General features: G+C 38.7%; 2 protein-coding genes across 9 annotated transcripts in view; one reads left to right on the top strand and one right to left on the bottom strand.

The window, feature by feature from the left end:
- Positions 1-6,482, bottom strand: part of PURG (purine rich element binding protein G) — a 35,595-nt gene extending 29,113 nt beyond the window's left edge. For 3 of the 4 annotated variants that reach the window (XM_077760869.1, XM_077760847.1, XM_077760862.1), the window contains exon 1: positions 5,619-6,482. In XM_077760869.1, coding sequence (XP_077616995.1) covers positions 5,619-6,482 — 864 coding nt within the window. Of the gene's footprint in view, positions 1-5,609 lie in introns of all 4 variants that reach the window. The other variant, XM_077760853.1, reaches the window with a different exon arrangement.
- A 417-nt stretch (positions 6,483-6,899) lies between these two features.
- The window catches only part of WRN (WRN RecQ like helicase), a 131,926-nt gene continuing 113,770 nt past the window's right edge, over positions 6,900-25,055 (top strand). For 3 of the 5 annotated variants that reach the window (XM_077760813.1, XM_077760793.1, XM_077760819.1), the window contains exons 1-2: positions 6,900-7,100; positions 7,759-7,854. The gene's annotated coding sequence lies outside the window, so the exon portion shown is untranslated. Of the gene's footprint in view, positions 7,101-7,758; positions 7,855-24,888; positions 25,019-25,055 lie in introns of all 5 variants that reach the window. The other 2 variants (XM_077760800.1, XM_077760808.1) reach the window with 2 other exon arrangements.

Genomic DNA, 25,055 nt, shown 5'->3' with positions numbered 1-25,055 from the left:
AAATAGTTTAATATCCTGCCAGTCCTGAACTGTATTACTTTAGGAAAAAGACCAATACTCTTTTGAGGGAAGTAAGAGAGGACAGGAAGGGCGAGGTGGTTAGGGATAGGGAAGGGAAATTAAATATTTATACATTTTAAATTAATATATACACATATTTGCACTTTAAGTTAATATTAATGGGATTCATTCAAAATTTCCTTGAGGTTCCCTTGGTGTAATAATAGAATTCAAATTAAGCGTTATATTAACTAGTACAAGTATGGTATCTAAGTAAAAGGGAAAAAATTCATTTAAAATGACAGATCTAAAAGTGATACTACTAGGACATATACACAGGACAGTGTATATATTTTCATTTGTATATTTATAAAGAATATATGTATAGACATATGCTTGTATATTCAGAGTAACTCTAGAAGGATACACAAGAAATTGGTAACACTGGTTGTTACTTTTCATGGTCTATCTAACTGTAGCATTTAAATTCTATACCATATATATGTTTTTCCTATTCAAAAATATTGATTAAAAACTCACTACTAAAATAAATTCAATTTTAAGAAACATGTCAAATCAAGAAAAAAAACTACTTTTTTACATTATAGAAGAAAATATACTAATACATATATTGTTTTTCCAAGATCCACCTACATAAGTTTTGGTATCTTTACTTTGTGACAGTGAGTGTGACTCAACTTTCACATGAACTTAAATTGGGAAAAACACATTTTCCCTATACCTCTTTACTACAGCACTGTGGACTATGGACTGTCTCAACAGCATACTAACACCCTTACATCCTTATTCTCTTCCTCTGATGGGTTAGCCACTAGCCACCAGTCAGCTGTGAAATTCAAGAAATCTTTAAGGAAACTTCAGAAGGACTATAAGAATCTTACTTGGCAGTGATAAATATTATACCTGTGTTATTCTGTTGGCACAGAATCAATTTTAACTTCTCTTTGTGGTTTACTTTAGATTTTATCCTGCCAAAGATGTTTGGTGTTTTAGTAAACACAGACTTCAAACTATGTGGTGACTAAGCAAAGCCCTTACATAAAGCTTGGAATAGGATTTTATAAATAGTTCCAATGAAAGACATTTTGAAATAAGCAGGGGAAAAAAATCTCATGCTTATAAAAATTATTTTCAGAACACCACTTAAAAATTCAAACTAAGTCCTAATCACTTAGATATTAAAATAAACAAAATCTAAAGAAGTGATAGTACATACACCAGCTTTCAATGGTAGCTGCTTAGTAAAAATGAATGTCTAAGGGTGTACTCCAATTTCATCCTCTTCAAATTGTGCAGCTCAGATAAATGTTTATTTTACTGAAAATATTTGCAAAATTACAATATAAATACATGAATATATTAAGATAGGATGACTATATATAATGTATTCTTATCCATATATATAAAATGAATGCAGTAAATATAGCATATTCTCGATGAATTGTTAGTACACAGTGTTTCTTAGTAGAGTACATACAACCTATTATTAAGCAACAATTATCTAGTTTTCAAATGTACATCTCAGGAAGTTTTTAGGATGAAAAGATACACTAAACCTCCCAATACCCTTTTTGGTTGGTGAAAGTTAGTTCTGCAAATTTTGAAATAATACTGTATTTATTTTAGCAATGGTTCTGAAGCTCTTTGTATTTTCTTAATTTGAAACTGTCTTTAGTCTGGGTGTTTTCTCTTCATGACACTGTATCAGCCAACCATACCTTTAATTCTTATACAGTATCATGTACTGTCTTTTCATTAGTTGTTTTAACACACATCAACAATGAAACGGAATTACTAATATTTTTTTTTTCTGCACAAATTCCCAAAATTAACTTTCAGGGTATTATGGGGAGTCTCAACTAGATGTAGTCTCCACGGTAGTACTAATCTGGGCTAGAAGTAGTTTTTTTTTTTTTTTCCATTGATTTTAGTTCTTACGAATACAAATATGAACACTACTTTAAAAGTGTTAAATGAATTGGGAGTTGTTTCAAAAGCATCTTCTACCCTTCTCCGTTACACTGATTTAATGGAAACTTGTTATTCTAGCAGTTCCGACACACACATCTGCATGCAAGAGATCACCCTACAGAGTCTAACTACATAGTTATTGAAACACACCCCACCTGTCAAGTGGCATAAATGTACATCTTCTATATACAAAAGGTAAAGTGCATTATTAAATTAGTGAACTGACAGATTGTCTGCCTGGACCATATAGCTTTCAAATAGACAAATGTGAAATTCTTCCATTAGAACCCATTATTTCAAGAGGTTCCAACTTGCTTTTCCACCCTGTCGCTTACTTTTTGGCCATGCTCTTTAGTGCAAATAAGCTTGTGTTTGACTCAAGTTTAAGGGACATGGCAGTTTGGGGCTTTAACAAGGAAAATTATAAAATGTGGCAGAACTTTTAATACTTTATAATACATTGCATCTTTTGCATATAAGCAACAGAGAAGTGTTGCTTTCAATTGCTAGGAGCACACTGCCAACTATTATGAGGAACCCGTTTCCAAATTTCATACTATTAGCTTATATTATTACAGTTTTGAGTCTATACCACATTATGGTTGGGTTATTATGTGCAAACATCATCAGTGTTTTAGAATTATACAGTGAACTAGGAATTTTGGTTACTAACTTGAATGTTCATTTTTGACTTCTAGCATCCAGTTGCCTTAAGAGTTTAATGTCGTCAAGGCAGGGATCCTATTATTTTGAAGAATACCATGTACACTTGCAGCTCCATTTATGTTACAAATGACAATAAATAAAATGTATATTGCACAGATAAAAATAGTAGCTTATTTTATAAGATACATGGCAATACATGTCCTAATACCAGAGTTTTGAACTGGATCTTATTTGAGTATGGCTAATGAATAATTGGGGATTTTAAGTATCAAAAAATCATAACATCATTTCATTTTTCAATGAATACATATAAAAAAGTGAAACAAAAGGACTGGCAGAAGGCTTAGTGATTCTAAAGTATATTTGATTGCCGGTATATACGCGTCTACCAATCTATAGCTTTGAGATGGTAATGACTTTGAAGTATACATACAATGTAGAAGATTTGGCTACTTAACTAATTCTTTAAACAATTAGTGCAAAATTAATATTTATATACAATGAATTAAACATACTTAAGTCTGACATGTATTGTGTGTATGTATATATACATACACACACACATATGTATGTATATAGACATACACTCTCAAATCTTATCAGACTGAAAACCAAGACAGAAATCATTTAGACTTAATGGATATAAATATTTTAGGAGGGAAGGTTTTTAAGAGAGAGTATACAGTCATAGCAATAGTGACAGTAACACTCGAATACTGGAACATTCAAAGCTCCAGTTTGCCAAAATCTGACAGGTTGATAATTATTAATAGGCACTATGATGGGCAGCAATAACAATCAGTAGTACAGTAATTCAAGTGCACATCACTCCTTCATATATCAAAAACTACTTTTTATCAAGTCTACAATAGTTATTTTACAGTTAGGACTGTTTAAAGATCCTTGCTACTTTTAGAGTCTCAACACCCACCATGTGCTATTAACTCTAGTATTTCCAACTATCTTCCAACCTTCAGTTGTTCCATAGTAATCCAGATGGTCCACAATTATAATGAACTAATGAGATTTCTTCATACTACTTGAAGAAATGTGAAATACAATCTGAAAACCAATACCAGCATATATGTCTGGGTTACTGATTGTTTATTTTTAAACAAGATAAGCCAGTAATACTATTTTCTTAACTCATAACGTTTCTTAGTGACCTTACTTAAATGTATTTGGGGACAAACTTCTGAAGGAAAAAAAATTATTAAAATAATTTTGAATTGCTTATGGTATATAAAAGGAGAGCTACATTCTGATCTCAGTCCATGCAGCCAGCTCTCATCAATGAGAGCTATATTTGGGGGTTGAAATCAGTGTCTGGCTCTTAAACATGATTATATGGACTTATCGTGTGGGAGGTGAATAAAGCCAAGATAAAAGACAGTAATTTCAATCAGAATAAAATGCAGCTCAACAGATAAAATTCTAGTCAGTTAATACAGGGTGGGTTGGTACACATATACAATATATCCACTTGTTTAAAAATTGCTTAAGTGTTGAAAAATTGCTGTGGCACTTCCTGGAAAGTAATTTTTAATACAGGTAACTGGGTGAGTCTCGTGTAAAGTAAACCTTTTTAAGTATCATAAAGAGCACCTTGGAAAATGCTTGAATTTTCCTTTCAAATATGTTTGTAACCAATCTAAAATATTTTTCCAGGCTGAAAATTTATATTCTAAATGCTTTTTAGAAAAAGAGTTGTTTGGTCTGTTTTTTTCTTCTGGAATTAAAATACCTGTAAAAGCCAGGTCTATATTGGAAGTGTTGACACGGTTTTAAGGGTAGCAATTGCAAAAGTGCTACTAAGATGTATTATTACAGATGTATTTTTGTATCAGTGAACTGGTGCACCAACCCCTCTGAAATAGTGCTAAAGAAGAAGCATAAAATAGAACACCTTGAGTCCACGATGTATTTTGGGGAAAAAAACCCCCTCTCACAACCTTCAAATTAGCATGAAAGGCTAAAACACCAAGATTTCCATAGCAAAGCCATAGGATGAAGCCTCCCACTCAACAGTGACATAAAAATAATTCCTAAAACTTCGGAAAGTCAATAAAAATATATGGTATAGTAAGTAGAGGTAAAGATAGGATTATAACTAGGTTAGAATAACCAATTAAAACTCTCCCACGGCTTTGATATGGCAGCTATAAACTGCAGGGTTACCACAAAATTTGAAATTATAGAATACTGTAGTAGTTGTAAGATTTGACTCCTTCATGGTATGGTTTAATATTATTATCCAATGAACAACGGATATATTTCTACATGTACTTTTATAAATAAATATATTTGGACTATACTTGAGGTCAATTTCTGTTTCTGTGGTAACTGCCCTACAGGTAAGCTTAGCAGCTTTTAATGATGTAGGGATGGAATTCTTTTTTGGGGAACTTGTTAAATAGAAATTTACACTTCCATACTAAGTATATGTATCTTTTTTCAGGATTACGTCATAGTGCAATGTAAATCTTAGTTATGGTATTTAGAAGGTCAGAATGTCACATTTTGTGCTGATTTGCATACTTCAATGGTCTGGAGCAGTTGAAGCAGCTAAACTACTTAGCTCTGGGAAGGTCGGAATTCCCATAAGAATTATATAATGTACGTATAACATGAGAATCAGACTCCTTGAAGTATAAACTACCAGAGGTATTACTAATAACAAAGGGCCAAAAAAGAGGAAAAACTTCTTCAAATGATTATGGATCAGTACTTTTAGCCAATTTTATGATTTAAAATTTTGCCTGATGGAGTTCAATTTCACTCTAGTCGAGGCATTCTTGTTCTTCACCACTGGCCCTTCTGCCATCCATTCTCTTTTCTTTATGGCTGTTGCAAATTTTCCTCATCTCTTCTTCATACTTGATAAAATTCTCCCCAAACCTTGTCCAAGCTTTGAATGGAACAGTAATAGTATTACGGTAAGGTGGCCTCACCTCACTTACCTTCAGGAAAATTCCATATTTATTAGAGCCCACATCAAAGTAGAACCTTTTATTGTCCACTCTGAAAGAAGTCCCCTCTGGGAGTTCAAGTGGGTCATCATCTCCACCTCTTCGTTCTTCTATGTCCCCTTCGCCATAGTCTTCAATTAGCTGAACCAAGGCATCACGGAACTCGATCATTCCTTGTGCTGGGAGCACAATAGTCTGTTCTTGGCCCAAACTGTGACCAAAATAACCTATCATGCCAGTCCCCCGCATCATGGTTTGTCTAATTCTTAAGAAGCGACCCCGCTGATTCTCCTTTAGGTCTAGATAATATTTCCTATTGTCCCTCTCTATGTAGTCTGTTTTGAGGACACTATGAGGGTGGTCTTCGGACCCTACAGAGACTGGTGGGGAGGGTGCCGAGTGTTTCTGTCTCCTCCTGGACGCTTGCTCTTTGCCGTGGCCATGCTCTTGTCGGTGGCCTTTCAGGCCCAGGTGGGCGTAATGCTCGATGAAGTCCCCTAGACAGTCCTTCAGCTCCGCGGCCACAGACAGGGACAGGGTCAGTTTACTCTTTCTGATATTGTCCTGCCGGCCTCTCCCTATCCAGACTTCAGCTATCTTTAGGAACCGGCCCCGGGAGCTTTGCTTCACGTCTAGGTAAAACCTCTTTTTCTGGATGTCCACTCGTTTGGAGGCCAGCTCCTGGATTTCGGCTGCACCCCCAGCCTGATTAGGGGTGGCTGAGGCCGCGTAGTGGGGGTAGTGGGAGTGCTGGGCCTGGGGATAGAGTCTACTCTTGCTTAGGCCAGAGCCCCCTACATTCTTGCCGCCGCGGCCGCGGCCGCCGCCGCCTCCCCTTCGCCTGGCTCTTTCCATCTTCAGCTGCAAGTGACAAACAGACACACGGGGTGGNCGGGGGGCGGGCCGTGGACCCCGCCTCCTCCAGCACAGCCCGCTGGAGGGAAGAGAAGGTCTCGCGCTCTTCCTCGGGGCGCGCCCTGACCGAAGCCCGGCGCGCGGGGATGGACCGTGAGTGCGAGGTGACTGGACAGGTGTAAAGATGGTAATGAGGACGAGGGTGGCGAGACTGTTGTGACTTCTCCAGGTTCCTCCGGGATGCGGGACTCTGGCGGCCCACCGGCACCTGCACAGGGACTACACTTCCCGGAGTGCTCAGCGGCAGCGAGAGTCCACGCGCATGCGCGCCGCCTAGCCAGCTGGGCTTGATGGGAGGGCTGCAGCGCACCAAGCTTGGAGGCTGAGGACGGGGGCGGGGGCGGTGCGGCCCCGGGAGGGAGGGGTGGAGAGGATCCGTCGCCCGCAGCTGATGTGTCCCGTGGGCGCCGTGACGCGAAGCGTGCGCTCTGCAGCGCGGGAATAAGGTCTGTTGAGTTGGTTTCCAGCCTGGATGCCTGGGTTCCAGGCCCTGCTGTTGTGGCGCTTCACAAGTCATCCGGCTGAAGGAGGAGACCCGTTGAACTGGTTCTTCTCACGGTAACGTGTCCTCCCTACCCCTGTTTCAGCCAGCTCCAGCCCCTGGGGTATCGGTCTAGCCTTCCCAGACATTGGGGGTGCGTGCTCAGTCCCGAAGAGCAGGCCGCTGGGCAGTGTGTGGGAGGTGCGTTGGAAAGGCATCCTCCGGTCCCCTTCCTCCTCCGGAGCACGCCGGAAAAGCCCCCCCTCCCCCGGTGCCGCAGGCCTTCCCAGGGCTTCTGCCAGTCAAAAAGTGAGCTTTCCCCAGCTGTGCCACCGGTTGCCTGCCGTGGGCCCTCGGGATTACGGCCCCCGAATCCAGCCTTTACTGCTGCAGAAATGGAGCCACTCCATATTTTCATAACAAAGTCGAGGGAGATAACCTGTTATGTGTAATTTAGCGAATTAAGTTGGATTTCTTGAGTTTAAATCCTTTAATCCTTTTTTTCCCCCCTGGCTGAATCCGAGTTGTTTTCTGGATAGATTTGAGTATGTAAAAATACCAGCCCCTAGGGAAGAGGGTAATGAAACCCTTAGGATACTTATTTAGCAGTCTTTAAGTCCTAGTCCTTCAGGTTTTGTATAATTCGGTATGTTAATTTGTAGGGATATTGCTGCGGATCGGGCATTTTAGATTGTGGTGTCATTGAAGAGCGGTCTTCTTGTATTCATTCAACAGATCTTTATTGGGCACTCCCCTAGGCTCTGGGGATACCAACACTAAACAAAACGGACGCAAATCTTTCTGCTCATGGAGCTTCCATTTTGGAGCTAGGTAATAAGTCAAATGCCCAGTCGGTCGGATGTTGAAAATCTTTTGGAGAAAAATACAGAGGCATGGTGACACTGGTTGGGAGTAAGACGCTGCAGTTTTACAATAGCTTGTCAGGGAAGGCCTCCCTGAAAAGGTAATTTTTGAGTAAAGAGCTGAAGGAAAGCTAGTTCTGTGGCTATCTGGGGGAAAGAAAGTGCAAAGGCCATGAGGAAGCCTGTTTGGTGTGTTCAAAGAGCAGTCTAGGAGGCCAGTAAGTTAAAGCAGAATGAGATAGTAAGGGAGCAAGTGTAGGAGATAAAGTCAGACAGGAAAGAGCAGGGGACAGATAGTGTAGGACCTGGTAGGGTATTTTGAAAATTTGGGTTTTCATTCTGAGGGAAGTGGGAAGCTGTTTGAGAGTTTTGTCAGGGAAACCACATCATCTTAATGAGCACTGGTAAGGGGCGCCTGCGTGGCTCAGTCAGTTGAGCCTCCGACTTTGGCTCAGGTCATGATCTCACAGTTTAAGGGTTCCAGCCCCGATAGCCTATCAGTGCAGAGCCTACTTTGGATCCTCTGTCCCCACCCCCCTGCCTCTCCCTGGCTTGTGCTCTTTCTCTCTATCAAAAAATAAACAAACATAGGGGCGCATGGGTGGCTTAGTCGGTTAAGCGTCCGACTTTCGCTTAGGTCATGATCTCGCGGTTCGTGGGTTCGAGCCCCGCGTCAGGCTCTGTGCTGACTGCCAGCTCAGAGCCTGGAGCCTGTTTCAGAGTCTGTGATTCCCTCTCTCTCTGACCCTCCCCTGCTCACGCTGTCTCTCTCTCTGTCTCCTAGAAATAAATAAAACATCAAAAAAAAATTTAAAAAAAATAAACAAACATCAAAAAAATAGAAAACACTGGCATAATATATGTAACAAAATGTGCCAGTGTAGCAGTTTTTAAGTGTATGATCCAGTGACATTAACTACACTCACTATGTTGCACAGCCATCACTGCTATTTAAAAAATTTTTTTTAATGTTTATTCATTTTTTTGAGAGAGGGAGAGAGAGACAGAGCGCAAGTTGGGGGTGGGAGGGAGCCGAGAAAGAGGGAGACACAGAATCTGAAGCAGGCTCCAGGCTCTCAGCAGAGCCTGGCACAGGGCTCGAAGGCACCAACCCTGAGATCATGACCTGAGCTGGTCTGGTGCTTAACGCACTGAGCCACCCAGGTGCCCCTATCACCACCATTTCTGAAACTTTTTCACCCCAAACAAAGTCTAACTGGTTATTCAATAACTCCCCATTGCCCCTTCTGCCTAGCTCCTGGTAACCTTTAATATAATCTCTGTCTTGAATATGTTCATTCTGGAAGCATATAATCTTTTAGCTCTTAAACATCTTTTAATTTTAATTTTTAAAAAATATTTGTGCTTTTGTACCTGGCTTATTTCACTTAGCACAATGCTTTCAAGGTTCATTCATGTTGTACCATGTATCAGAACTTAATTTCTTTTGGGATGCCTGGGTGGCTCATTTGGTTAAGTGTCAGGTCATGATCTCCTGGTACATGGGTTTGAGCCCCATGTCACACTCTGTATTGACAGCTCAGAGCCTGGAGCCTGCTTTGGATTCTGTCTCCTTCTTTCTCTATTTCTTCCCTGCTCACGTTCTGTCTGTCTCTCAAAAATAAATAAACATTAAAAAAATAATTTTTTTATGGCTGAGTAATATTTGATTGTGTGCTTATATTTCATTTTATGTTCATGTGTTAATGGACACTTGGTATTTTCCACTTTTGGCTACCGTGAATAATGCGGCAGTGAACATTGGCTTACAAATATCTGCTCGAGTTCCTGTTTCCAATTCTGTTGAGTATATATCTAAGAGTGGACTTGCTGGATCACGTGTAATTCTGTGTTTCACTTGTTGAGGAACTATGCCCAACCATATTGGCAGCACTGTTTTACATTTAATCAGCCTTGTGGCAGGAGTTTTAGTTTCTCCATATCTTCTCCAAATAATTTTCTTCTTCTTTCTCATAATTCTTATTTTTATTACAACCATCCTAGGTGGTGAAGTGAAGTGATACCTTATTGTGGTTTTGATTTGCATTTCCTTAGTGACTAATGATGTTGCGCATCTTTTCATGTGCTTATTGGCTGTTTGGTATAGCTTCTTTGGAACAATGTCTGTTCAAGTCTTTGCCCATTTTTTTTACGTTTGTTTAATTTATTGAAAAATTTTTTGATGTTTATTTACTTTTGAGAGAGACAGAGACGTGAGTGTAAGTGGGGGAGGGGCAGATAGAGAGGGAGATAGAATCTGAAGCAGATCCAGGATCTGAGCTGTCAGCACAGAGCCCTATGCAGGGCTCAAACTCTTGAATGGTGAGATCATGACCTAAGCCAAAGTTGGATGCTTAACCAACTGAGCCACCCAGATGCCCCTATTTATTTATTTGGACTGAGAGAGAGCACACACGGAAGGGACAGAGAGAAAGAGGGATAGAGAATTCCAAGCAGGCTCCATGCTATCAATGCAGAGCCTGGTGGTGGGGCTTAATTGCATGAACTGTGAGATGATCTGAGCTAAAATCAAGAGTTGCATGCTTAACCGATTGAGCCACCCAGGTGCCCCTTTATTTATTTTTTAAATAACACTGATTTATTGAGTGTAAAATGTATGCCAGGCTCCCAGTAGTAGATATTTTGCCCACATACTCTTATTTATTCCTTGTAAAGCCTCTTCAGTCAAAGTATTGTTATTCCCTCCATGCCTCCCAGCACCATAAACACTACCTGTGCAGTTTTACAGACGAGAAAACTAAAGCTCAGAGATTGATGTCCTGTCTAGGAAGACACAGTTATTAAGTAGTGAGGCTGTAACCCTAAGTGAGCCCATCTGCCTGCAAATGTCAGTTGTGCTTTCCTCACTTTTGCATTTCATAAACTTTCAGTTGTACCTAAAATTATCATTTTCATTTTCATTTCCAATACCTTACCTGTCTCTTAAAGACAAAATTGTGAATGTAAGAACAGCAGGAAGTTTCTTTTTTTTTTTTTTAAACTTACTATTTTGAGAGAGAGGGAGAGAGAGAGCAAGCGGGAGGTGGGGGGGGGGGGGAGAGAGAGAATCCCAAGAAGGCTCCTTACTGTTAGTGGGGAGCCCAATGTAGACCTTGAACTCATGAACTGTGAGATCATGACCTGAGCTGAAATCAAGAGCTAGACACTTGACTGACGGAGCCACCCATTTTTGTGTTTGTTATTAGTGAAAAACACTTTGATTATCACAGAGTGATTACATACTCAGAAAATATTTGGCCTGACCATGCTCACTCAGTGCATTCGTCTTGTCCTCTGCAGCTTGGTATCTATGTCCACCTTCAGCCATCTTTAAATGGAGCGATAAAGGACAAAAGAGTAAAGAGCTGGATATGTCAATAGTCTTAACAGCACGGTGGTTGTATTCTATCAACTTAGTTGGATCCGTTTAGGTAGCTTTTTTGTTTCCCTGTACAAACCACAGTGCTTAATGAAGACTGCTATGAAAAGCACTATCTTCCATTTGCACACAACTTCCATATTCCCTGGTCCATCTACACAGTTTTTAACATTCACCCTTTACCTTAAAAGTCTGCTTTGTATTGTCTTTCTCTCAAAGAGTTGTAAATTTCCTCCAAAAGTCCTAGGTGATCAGAAGCCACAGATATTTTGTAGCCACATCTACCCCCATGACTGGAAAAGGGAGAAATTGATTTTGTAACAGATACACTGAGAAATCAAATCCCGGATTTACTTTGTTCTTAAAACAGAGAATGAAACCACTGACTGCCAAATGTGCTTTGGTAGCTACTTTTAGATTCCAACTTCTATATCACTTTCCCACATTAATTCAGTCTTGAGTTTCAGGAAATAAAATAATTATGTAGTTAAAGAGAGATCCTTATACAAATAAGAACTGTGTTTACAATGTAACATTCCATTAAAATCAACCATAGACATAGATAATAAGAACTAAAACTGGGGCCAAGTAGATTAGCACTCACCATTTGCCCAATTCCCATCCAATGACAGTAAACATCCTTTAGAATCAGCTCTGAAAACAAAGGCTTTACCAGCCAATTGTCAAAGTAAACAGCTGGTAAAGACCTATTTGATACTACTAATCAGTGGTATAATTTTCACTCTTTAGGGTCTAAACACAACTAAATGTTGGTATATTTTCTTTTAAGTTGGCACCATCCTAACATTTTACTTGGTAATTTTTAAGAAGTTCCCTAGGTTGCTGGTTCACATAAACAAATTTTCTAGCCATAAACCACCTGAGTTAATGGGAATAAGTAAAGACATTCTGCTATTCAGAAAAAAAACCCCAAATTTCCTATAGTTTACATGAAATACTGTCCCTTCCCCCAAACTAAGAACTACATATAATGAAAGTACCATAAACTTAAGCTTGATAGTCCTAATGTCAAAGTCATAAGATTTTTCTAACTCTGTAAATCATATAAAGAAAAAAAGTAAGGAAAACGTGTTTTCAGCACCAAGAATATTTTAGTTAGGAACAGAGTTAGGTCTCTCTTGAAAGGGGTATCATAAATTGTAATAGCTGGTCACATATCTTAAGTTCTCTGAAGAAGTTACTACTCCTGGTCCAGTCAAAACAGTGCAGAAGAGGGTTTGATCAGCTATTTTGCACATAAGCCCAAACGTGCTTAGCTTCCTTTTGCTGCAAATAGGCCATGATTTTGGCCTGGACTTGAGGCTCATCTGGCTCACACTTTATGAGTTGCAGTATCAGATGTGGGATGCTTGCTGGGGAGCTTGTCTGGTAATTGTCCATGGAGAAATATAACCCATTATTGAGGTCCATGAGCTGGTATAGGGGTCTGGGTACTTGATGGCCTGGCTAGGCGACTGACATGTGTTTGGTAACCTTGCAGGCTGCATTGAGGTGATGTTGTCATGCTAATGGGGATGTTACAAAGAGACTTCTGTCATAGTCAGTAGGAGGCGAGGCAGCATGGTTCAGAAGTCTGCCTTTGGAAGTAGAATGGATGTTCTGAATTGCAGAGAGATGGTGAGCTCAGAGGGCATGGCTTTTAGCTTAAGTCCACTGGCTTGGATGAGGGCTTTTTTTGTGTTGTTTTAAGGACATGTCTCTTGTACATTGGTCCAGATTTATTCCTTCCCTGCACATTTCGTTGGCCCTTCCAAGCTTCTAGCTTCGTTCTAACACAGAGACATTTTTGACAGTAAGGACAACGCTTTCTCCGTGTTTTATCAGTTTGGCAGTTCTGGTTTTTTATACATGTGTACCTTTTCTTATTTTGGACTGTGCTTAAAAAACCCTTTGCGGCTTTCATGGGTGAGGAGCCCATAATGGTATCCAAATACTTTATGGCCACACACTGGACAGAGGTCTTCAAGATCTTCATCATAGAGGTAATTCAGCATTTTAAATTGAGACACTTGCACATTTTCTGGCATCTGCCCCTGTTGCCCATGTGACCGACCCAGTCCCAGGGCTTCTGTCTCCACTTTGGGCAGCAGGATAAGGTGTCTGCGGGTGGAGATAGGGAGTCCTTGTCTGTCTAGAAGCTCAGTACCTCTCTCTCTTGCCTTGTTTACACCTCTGGTGTGTCCACAAGCAGTTCTTCCAGCCCCAAGGGTGAGGGTGCTGGAAAGAGAAGGGGAGATGAGTAGGGCGGGGGTTAGAGGAAGGCTGGGATGAGGGGTGATGACAGTCCCTTTGCCCATTTTTAAATTGAGCTGTTTATCTTCTTGTTATTGTGTTATATGAGATCTTTATGGTATATTCTCTTTATTAAACACTTATCATAAATATGATTTACAGATATTTTCTCCCATTCTGTGGATTGTCTTTACACTTTTGGATGATGTTCTTTTATCCATAAAAGTTTTATATTTTGATAAAATTCAGTGTATCTATTTTTTCTTCTGTTGCTTGTGCTTTTGTTGTCATGTTTAAGAATTTGTTCCCAAGTCCAAAGTCATGAAGATTTACTTCTGTGTTTTCTTATAAGAGGTTTTTTTTTTAATGTTTTATTTATTTCTCAAAGAGAGAGAGTGAGAGAGACAGTGTGAGCAGGGGAGGGTCAGAGAGAGAGGGAGACACAGAATCTGAAACAGACTCCAGGCTCTGAGCTAGCTGTCAGCACAGAACCTGATGCGGGGCTTGAACCCACGAACTGTGAGATCATGACCTGAGCCGAAGTCTGACGCTTAACGGACTGAGCCACCCAGGCGCCCCTCTTCTAAGAGTTTTTAATAGTCTTAGCTCTTATATCTGAATCAATATATTTTGAGTTGGTTTTTGTATATGGTATGAGGTAAAGGTCCAACTTCACTTTTTTTTGCATGTGGAAATCCAGTTGTCTCAACATTGTGTTGAAGAACTTCTTTTCTCACTGAATGGACTTGGTGTCCTTGTCAAAAATCAGTTAGCCATAAATGTAAGAATTAATTTCTGGAAGCTCAGTTCTATTCCACTGATCTATATATGTTAATATATGTGCTGGCGAAGTGAGCACTCGCTTATCTGAATCAATATATTTTGAGTTGGTTTTTGTATATGGTATGAGGTAAAGGTCCAACTTCACTTTTTTTTGCATGTGGAAATCCAGTTGTCTCAACATTGTGTTGAAGAACTTCTTTTCTCACTGAATGGACTTGGTATCCTTGTCAAAAATCAGTTAGCCATAAATGTAAGAATTAATTTCTGGAAGCTCAGTTCTATTCCACTGATCTATATATGTTAGTATATGTGCTGGCGAAGTGAGCACTCCACTTATCTATTTCTTTATTCTTATGCCAGTACCACAGTGTTTTGATCACTGTAGTTTTGTAGTCTCTTTTGAAATTGGGAAGTGTGGGTCTCCAACTTTGTTCTTTTTGAAGACTGTTATGGCTGTTCAAGGCCCTTGGAATTCCGTATGAATTTGAGGATTGGCTTTTTCGGAAAAAAGGCTGTTGGAATTTTGGTAGATGTTACATTGAGTCTGTAGTTTGCTTTGGGTAGTATCGGCACCTTGTCAATGTTAAGTGTTTCTATCTATGAACATGGATGTCTTTCCATTAATTGGTATTTTAAAAATCTTTTTCAGCAATGTTTTGGCAGTATACAAGTTTTTCACCTTTTTGGATTTGCTTTTAGGTATTTTATTTTATTATTTTAGATGCTATTATAAGTGAAATTACTTCCATAATTTATTTTCAGATTGTTCATTGCTAGTGTAGAAAACACAGCTGACTTTTAGTGTGTTGATCTTGTATTCTACAACTTTGCTGACTTTCTTATTAGATCTAGTAGATTTCTTATGGATTCCTTGGGATTTTTATGTAGGGTCATGTCATCTGTGAATAGAGATAGTTTTAATTCTTCATTTCCAATTTGAATGTTATTTGTTTATTATTTTATGTCTAATTTCTCTGGTCAGAATTTCCAAAACAGTGTTGAATAGTAGTGGTGAAAGTGGGTATCTCTGTGCCTTGCTTTTTTTTTTTTTAACTTTTTAAAAATTTATTTTGAAATACAGAGAGAGTGAGTGGGGGAGGGCAGAGAGAGAGGGAGAGAGAAAATTTCAAGCAGGTTCCACACTGTCAGTCTTTCACCATTGAATATATTAGCTGTGAACTTTTTTAAGGTTATTTATGTATTTTGAGGTGGGGTGCAGAGGGAGAGGGAGAGAAAGAATACCACGCAGGCTCAAACTCACCCTGTGATTATGCCCTCAGTCAAAACTAAGAGCTGGACACTTAACTGACTGAGCCACCCAGGTGCCCGGCTGTGGATTTTTTATAAATGCCTTTTATCATGTTTAGGAAGTTCCTTTCACTCCTAGTTATGTGAATATATTTCAGGGTAAGAACATATGGAAGTTCTTTTTTAATTGGTTTTATTTTCAGTGAAATCTGAAGTAAGGTGTGGTCAGCTGAAAGTGAGGATAGGGTAGGAGCTATGATAGGTTTAAGTAGGGAGGAAATGATATGAAATATTTATTTTAGGAGGAGAGGCTAGGAAATAGACAAGTGAAAAGTTGTAGAATTGCTAGGAAGACAGTTGGTGGTCATAAATTTTTTTTTTTTAGTGTTTATTTTTTGAGAGAGAGAGAGAGAGATAGAGTATGCATGGGGGAGGTACAGAGAGAAAGGGACACACAGAATCTGAAGCAGGTTCCAGGCTCCAAGCTGATGGCACAGAGCCCAATGTGGGGCTCGAACCCACAAGCTGTGAGATCATGATGTGAGCCAAAGTCGGATGCTTAACCGACTGAGCCACCCAGGTGGCCCTGGTGGTCATGAATTTAAGGTGAGACCAGTCAGCATGGTTGGGTTTTCACTTGCTGCATTCAGTTAGCTGCAAAGGTACACGCATAGAGTAGACAGAGAATTTGTTTTCTTCAGGCAGGGTGAGAGTTTTAACAGGAGAGAATAATGAAGTCAAGGGAGTTTGAAAGGAAGTGGTTATAATTTTGTAGTTTAAACTGTCAAGGGGGAAGTAAGGACTGTGTGGCAGTGAAGAGAGTGGAAAGGTAGGACCATTGGATTATAGGTCCTAGTTGGATCAAAGGATTGTTTGAATTGAATTTCTAGAGGGAATGAATTTGAAAAATAGGAGATTGGAGAAAGAGATGCTTAGAATTGAGATCATGGGAGGATTCAGTCATTGGTAATGACGTGGCATCCCTATGGGAACAAATGAGTGGAGCAGGGCGTAGGCAAGAAAAATTGGAGAGCTAGTCAGAAAACTAAGAGGCACTGTCTTTGGAAATTTTGCATCAAATATTGTAAGCTCTTGGACAAGTAGAGAGGAAAAGAGGTAGGATGTAGATATAAGTGGTTATAATACTGATGGTGATGATAATGGTCCATTAATATACAACTCAAATCTCACCAACTTGATCTATACCCAACACTGAAAAGTTAGATATTGAGTTACATATGGATATATTGCAACTCCTAGTCAACCCATAAGTCTCCATGGACTTCTGTTCTTTGACCAAAGTGTTCTTATAAGAGTGGCAGGTGATGGATGGCATCTTTTCTCAGTTGTTAATTTGAAGTCTTTCACCAAAGTCTTATTATAATGCATCTTCTATAGACATTTTTCTGGCTTTCTGTGTAGTCTTCTTTGGGTTCTCTTCTCTCTCAGGGTTGTGAATAATTTATTGGTAAGGAAGTGGCAGAGAAGTAGTGTTCCATGACTTAGCAATTTCATGTCTAGGAATCCATCCTATACAAGTAATAGTATGAATGCCTAAAGATACACAAAGGGTGTTTATTGACCATTATTTCGATAAAACTTGTAAGCAACCTGTCATCAATAGGGAATAGTTAAACAAATTATGATAAAGAAAATGGAATTCTTTATAGTGTTTAAAAAATCAGTTCAAGAAGTAGTGTTAGATTTTACTTATTCCATCCCATCAACAGGGATGTTTTCATTGCAACTAATGAAAAACCCAAGTTAAACTGGCTTTAGTGATAAAAGTTTATTAGCCTATTTAATTGACACATCCTGAGATAGAGTGGCCTGAAGGCAAGTTCAGTTAGAGCTCTGACTATTTTTCTGGCCTTGTGCTTGTCCCTTTTCCATGAAGAAGGCAACAAAGTGCTTTGCTTTTGGGGCAATTTCTTATATGGCTGTAAGATGGCTGTGTGCCTCAACCATGGGAATATATTTCACCCTTCATGTCTAGCTGGAGCAAAAGCATCCCATGCTATACATTGTAAAGAGAATCCTGAGGACCACTGCATCTAATAGTTATGGACAGGGGATGGAGATCAGAGAATGAGACCTACACATAGTTCCTGCCCCTGAATTGGTTATGTGGTAGGGAGAATGGAATTTCCCCACAGACCTTAAAACAGTTGGGTTTCATTCCTGGTGCTCGAGAGGAGTTATTCCCATTGAAAAAGCTTTGCTGTTATACATTGGGGGGTATGGTGGGGAGGGTGAAATGGGTTTGTTTCCTTCTTCTTTCCGAGTGTTAAGGTAATCGTCCTATTTTTACTCCTCTCATTCTTGATTTTATTAAAAAATGAGAATTTGTTTATCCTCAGGATCCCAAATTGGAAAAATATAAATCACTATTGATTTCATTATTTACAGAGGCTCAAATTACTCTCAGATTGCAAGAAAGAGGTAGATAGGAGGGAGGGAGGGCAGGCGGGAAAGAGAGACATGGTTGTTGAGAAACAAACTATAGAATCTTAAAACTCTCCCTTCACATACCTGACTTCAATTCCATTCTTTTCCTTTAGGGACCCCTATTAACTGATATGGATTCTTCTGGATTGTTCTTTGCATTTATATTTTGTATTTTGAATTTTAAGTTGAATTCATTTTGTATTTTTTAAAGTTTTTATTAATGTTTGTTTATTTTTTGGAGGGGAGTGGCAGAGAAAGATGAGGGGGAAGACACAGAATCTGAATTAGGTTCCTGGCTCTGAACTGTCAGCACAGAGCCTGATGCAGGGGTCAAGATCACAGCTGTGAGATCATGTCCTGAGCCAAAGTCGGATGCCTAACTGACTGAGCCACCCAAGTGTCCCTCATTTTGTATTTTAAAATTTAAATGGTAACTACTACTTACAATTTTTCCTGTTTGACTTTGTACAATGTTACAGAAGTNACCGCGAGATCATGACCTAAGCGAAAGTCGGACGCTTAACCGACTAAGCCACCCAGGCGCCCCCAGAAGTTGTCATCTTAATACATGTAGTTCTATTTTATTTTTTTACTAATTGCTTATTATGCTGTGTTATGGATCTGTCATTGTTTATTTCCTTTTTAAAATTTATTTTTTTTTAAATTTAGATTCAAGTTAGTTCACATATAGTGTAGTATTGGTTTCAGGAGTAGAATTTACTGATTCATCACTTATATATATAACACCCAGTGCTCATCCCAACTAAGTGCCCTCCTTAATGCCCATCACCCACTTAGCCCATCTCCCTACCTACCTCCCCTCCAGCAACCATCAGTTTGTTCTCTATAAATGTTTCTTATGGTTTGCCTCCCTCTCTGTTATCTTATTTTATTTTTCCTTTCCTTCCCCTATGTTCATCTGTTGTGGTTTTTAAATTCCACATGTGGGTGAAATCATCTATTTGTCTTTCTCTGATTGACTTATTTCATTTAGTATAATACATTCTAGTTCCATCCACATTGTTGCAAATGGCAAGATTTCATTCTTTTTGATCAATGAGTAATATTCCATTATGTATACACATATATATATACACACCACATCTTCTTTATCCATTTATCAGTCGATGGGCATTTCGGCCCTTTCCATAATTTCCCCATTGTTGATGGCACTGCTGTAAACATTGAGGGGCATGTGCCCCTTCAAATTAGCATTTTTGTATCCTTTGGATAAATTCCTAGTAGTGCAATAGCTGGGGCATAGGTAGTTCTATTTTTAATTTTTGGAGGAACCTCCACACTGTTTCCACAGTGGCAGCACCAGTTTGCATTCCCACCAATAGTGCTTCCTCCACGTCCTTGGCAACATCTATTTGTTTCCTGAGTTGTTAATTTTAGCCATCTGATGGGTATGAGGTGGTATCTTATTATGGTTTTCATTTGTATTTGCCTGATGATGAGTGATGTTGAGCATCTTTTCATGTGTCTGTTGTCCATCTGGATGTCTTCTTTGGAAAAGTGTCTGTTCATGTCCTCTGCCCATTTCTTCACTGGATTTTTTGGTTTTTGGGTGTTGAGTTTGAGTTCTTTTTTGGATATGTCATTGTTTATTTGCTGATTTGCCCTACTAATTGCTTCTAGTATTTTTGTTATTACAGACTGATATAATGTGTACATATTTGTGCATATATGCATGTATTTCCATAGGATAGATATCATTGCAGGCTTAAAGGGTATGCAATTTAAAATGTTGATAATTTCTACAAAATGTCTTTGAAAATGATAAGGCCAGTTTCTTTTCTTTTGCAGATATATTGTATATGATTAGTCTTTTAAATTTTTTCTGACAGTGGTGTATCAGAATTATAGACAGGTTTGTTGGCCTCTTTCACTGAGTACTTTGTTCTTTCTTGAAGATGACAAATGTCTCCTTTATCATATGTCAAATTTCTGTATTTACATGAGAGAGAGAGAGCGAGAGAGAGAGAGAGAGAATGACTGGTGGGGGGGGCAGAGAGAGAAGGAGAGAGAGGGTCTGACGTGGGCTCCTCGCTGAGAGTGGAGAGCCCCATGTGAGGCCCAAACCCACAAACTGTGAGATCATGATCTGAGCCAAAGTTGGATACTTAATGGACTGAGCCACCCAGGTGCCCCTATGCATTTTTCTTTCTATATGGCACTGCTGAATTTCAATCCAGAGGATTGCAGAGCTTTGTTTACATTTTGAAGTTAAATATTGCTCGCACTTAGTTGCTGTAAGTTTCTGTTAAATTGCTATTTACTGTTATTTTGATTCTTATTCTTATTTTAAAAGGTTTCAAAACTCTATATATGAAGTTATGAAACTATTGTTATTGTACACTTTGGCTACAAAGTTTATTTATGGTTCATTATTATTTAAGATAAGGAGTTAAAGAAAAGGATTAACCACACAATTTTATTTTAAGTTATATTTGTGAGTTACCTAGAGTTTGTTAGTTACCTACCTAAGGCAGGGCTGACTAGCTAGATTGGCTTTGTCCATTGACTGTGACTCCATTCTCATCTTTGCATTCTTTCGTGTGTTGGATTTCTATTTAAGATGGCTTTCTCCTCAAGGAGACTTCCATTGTAGTGGCAAAATGGCTGTAGACGGCCTAGGCTTCACATTCTCAAATAGAGGGTGTCTCTTCAAATCACTTTCTTACCAGTGTAAGACAGTATTATTTTCAGGAACCCTCTTCTTGTGTCTCATTGGCCTAAATTAAGTTGTATATTTTATTCTGAAGCCAAATTTGGGGGAATGCCTGGGTTTTAACCTGAGTAACCTTGAGTTTAACCTGAGTTTCTGAATCATTGTCACAAAGGGAATGGAATTACCTTCAGATCACTTGGGTTTCTCATGGGAGCTGGGAGTAAGGGCCGCTTTCCAAAGCATACTGGCTTTGTGGGTAAATAACTAGTCTTTACTAAATTAAAGATATGGTACTGTGAAAAGGGTGCAGGATGGAATGGATGGTGGGTAGACAGCCATCAATGTACACTTGAGAATGAGTCCTATAAAATTTCATCTCAGACCATATGAAATAACAGTAATAAATGTAAAAGGGAAAACAGGCAGCCTAAGCAGGTTTTAAACTGACTTACTTGAAAACTTTCTCCGCAGTTTCTCCCATTTTTATAATGGTTGATTTCAGCTGACTGGCTGTAGCTACTTACAGAACAGAGGAAATTCATTAAAAATAATGAATTATTCAGTTGGATAGTGAGATTCAGTTATAAAGCACTTCACTGAGCTATGGATTCAGTTCAGGTCAAGTCGTGTTCCTGGTTTATGGGCAGTGCGACTTCTCACAATGACACAGCATAGAATGAGGCTTTATCCTTTCCCCTGTTGCTAGCGTTTTAATGGCACTTTATTATATTTATTTGATTGGTTTCATTTATACTTTATTTCGATTGCCTTTATTAATACAAATTTTTATTTATACTTTATTAATATGAATTGTATTATAACATTTGACAGTTATGAAAATTTGGTGAATATCTATAGTAAAGAAATAGGTCTTTCACAAAAACATTCTATTTTTAAAATTTCAGTAACTTACTATAGCCAAACCAGATGCTAATTGGTGGTTTTATTTAGCTTTTCTAGTTTGCTTGCCTGGATTATTTGGGAGGAAATTAAGATTAGCAGAAGTCTAGCAATAGATTAATGAAAGTCTTGAAAGCCTCTTTAATTAGGGATTTAATGAGGGCTTTGTCATGAATTCTTTAGTTTCTCTTGTTTTCCTCTGCCCCCTCCTATTCCTAGCAGTACATTGAAAAGTAGAAGGAATTCTCAAAAACAGTAAAGAAGAATACCTTATAAATTATATCTTCTAAAATGAATTATAGATTGGGTATATGTGTATACAAATGCATGTGTATGTATATCTATAAACTCGCTGCTAGTATATTGGTAAGTATAGTCATACTCAAAGAGTAAGGTTACAGTTGTTTAGAAAACATGTAACATAATAAAAAGAGATCAAACCCAGAATTTTTAAATGTTTTTTTAAAATTTATTTTTGAGAGAGAGAGAGAGAGCACACAGGTGCCTGGCTTGAAAGTGTGAGCCGCTGAGGGGCAGACAGAGCGAATCCCAAGCAGGCTCCATCCTGTCAGTACAGAGCCTTGAGGCAGGGCTTGATCTCACAAACCGTGAGATCATGATCTAAGCCGAAATCAAGAGTCAGATGCTTAACTGACTGAGCCATCCAAGCTCCCCTTCGTAATAGTATTTTTAATACGAGAGCAGTCTGCTAACTTTTGCAAAATCAGTTAGTCTTTGTTATTAATTTTCCTTTGTGATAGAAATTCCTTTATTATACAGCGATGGTCATAGAGTTTTCTTCCTCAGAAGTATTTTGAAACTTAATGGCTATTTGTAAAATTTGCATAAATGCCCAAAGTGAGAAATTGAAATTACAGCTTATATATCATGACTACTTAAAAAATTTTTTTTAATATTTATTTTTGAGTGAGAGAGAGAGAGACAGAGTCCGAGCTGGGGAGGGGCAGAGAGAGAGGGAGACACAGAATCTGAAGCAGGCTCCAGGCTCTAACTTGCCAACACAGAGCCCAATATAAGGCTTGAACTCATGAACCATGAGATCACGACCTGAGCTGAAGCTAGACGCTTAACTAACCGAGCCACCCAGGTGCCTCATACCATGACTATTCTTTTATGACATTTGGTTAGCAAATTTCAGAGTCATTATAAACATTCTTGATTTTTGACTAAATAATCTAAATTTATAAAAACATTTTATCAGATTAGCCTTTACATATTTTGAACAAATAGAAGTGAACCATTTTAGATAGTAGGTAAAATTTTGTTCAGATTAAACAGTATAATTGCCTATCAGTTTAACACTGAACTACTTGCTAAAAATTTTTTCCTGGATGTGAAATGGTTATCTGGAGGTATCATGTAATAACAGTGTTATTTATTTATTTTTTAACACTTTTCAAGAAAGCTGGGATACCTTTTTTATTCAGTTTAGCCCTCAAGCAGTTAGGCAAGTCAGTTACCATGGTAACAGTAGTATTAATTTCCTTAGCTTAGTTAAAGGTTTTAGGAACAAAGGCATCTCTGAGCTGCTCCACTGAAACCCAGCTTTCTAAGAAACAGAGTTAGTTTGTTCATTCTCTAGAAGATCATAGCATTCTAAGTGGAAAAGTGTTGTCTTTTTTTGTTTTTAAAGTTTATTATTTATTTTGAGAGCAGGAGGTAGAGAGAAGGGAGAGAGAATCCCAGGCAGGCTCTGCACCATCAGCTCAGAGCCCCATGTAGGTCTTGAACTCACAAACTGTGAGATCATGACCTGAGCCATAGTCAAGAGTTGGACACTTAACCGACTGAGGCACCCAAGTGCCCAAAATGTTGTACTCTTGAGATGAATTTCTACTCTGACAGAGTGAAGTAGAGTGTGATTTAAAAGCTAGGTGATTAAAAAGCTATCCCTTCTAGTTAATATGGGATGCAGTTGGTCTTAATTTTCCCATATTTGGTCTAACTTTAATCTTAAATCTTATAGTTGTATTTCTATTGCCATGAGCTAAAAGGCATTTGAACTGCCCTCAGTAGACAGCTTGTCCTATTATCTAATTGATATCAAATAAAATCGTTTAAGGTGAATTTTTTTTAAAACATTCATAATTTGGGGAGATAATCTCAATGGTTTATTGGCTAATATTACTAACCCTCTGTAGTAAGCCCACTCATTCCACTATCATGAATTTCATTTTGCAAGTAATATATCAAAAAGGTTTTACTAAGAAGTTATAGTCTTAAGTATTTTATCAGTGTATTATGGTGATTAAAAAATAGCTGTAGTTGTTCATGCCAGTAGCATTGGACATTTTCCAATCTTCCACCATTTTGTTTGTGTTTTGTCAGGAGTCGGCTAACTTGTGGTGGGGCACATGTGATTTGCTGCTTGCTTTGGTACTGACTATGGGCTAAATGGTTTTCACATTTTTAAGAAGCTGAAAAAAAATCAAAAGAAGAAGGTTTTGGTGAAATTTGTATAAATCTAGATTTCATTGTCTTTAAAGTTTTATTAGAACATAACTGTGATTATATAAGTATTACTTATGACTTATGGCATTTGTGCCACAATGTCTGACTAGAATATTTACTGTGTGACTCTTTAGAGAAAAAGTTGGCTAACTCTTATTCTATAGTATAAAAAAATGTAGGCTTGGTTGTTCATTTAAAAAACAAACAAACACCTTTCCCTCTTTTATTGGCATATTGTGCTGACAACTCAGAGCCTGGAGCCTGCTTCGGATTCTGTGTTTCACTCTCTTTGCCCCTCCCCCGGTCACATTGTCTCTTTCTCAAAAATGAATAAATGTTAAAAAAATTTTTTAAAAATCGATTCAACAGGAAGTTGCATTAATGAAGGAACCGAAAATAGTTGAAAAGGAAAATTGCAGGGTAAGAAGGGAATTAAAACATAATTCCCTAAATAAAATACTCAGTAGAATTACTGTGGTAGAACAAATGTAGCTGAAAACAAAATAGGTATTTGTTGAGTGAACTGAACAACTGGTCCTAGGACGCCTACTCGATCTTCTTGTCTTAGAGGACTTCGTAAGCTCAGTGTGCTGGTGGGCTAGGTCTTGAGATTACAACCTAGGAGACCTCTGACTAGAAGAATTGCCTCCTGGGGCGCCTGGGTGGCTTAGGCGGTTAAGCGTCCGACTTTCGCTTAGGTCATGATCTCGCGGTTCGTGGGTTCGAGCCCCGCGTCGGGCTCTGTGCTGACTGCCAGCTCAGAGCCTGGAGCCTGTTTCAGTCTGTGACTCCCTCTTTCTCTGACCCTCCCCTGCTCACGCTGTCTCTCTCTCTCTCTCTCCTAGAAATAAATAAAACATTTAAAAAAAAAAAAAAAGAAGAAGAATTGCCTCCTAATACTTCATTGCAAGACCTAACAGTCTTTGTCCTGTTCACAACTTCCTGAGGGATCCTAAGAGCAGATGACTGCTGATGGTAAATAGAGCTTTACAAGCAAAGAAAAATAATAACA

Source organism: Crocuta crocuta, unplaced genomic scaffold, assembly GCF_008692635.1.
Source record: "Crocuta crocuta isolate KB4526 unplaced genomic scaffold, BGI_CrCroc_1.0 scaffold546, whole genome shotgun sequence".
Classification (NCBI taxonomy): domain Eukaryota; kingdom Metazoa; phylum Chordata; class Mammalia; order Carnivora; family Hyaenidae; genus Crocuta; species Crocuta crocuta.
Note: the sequence above shows the minus strand (reverse complement) of the source record. Positions and strands in the feature narration are given on the sequence as shown.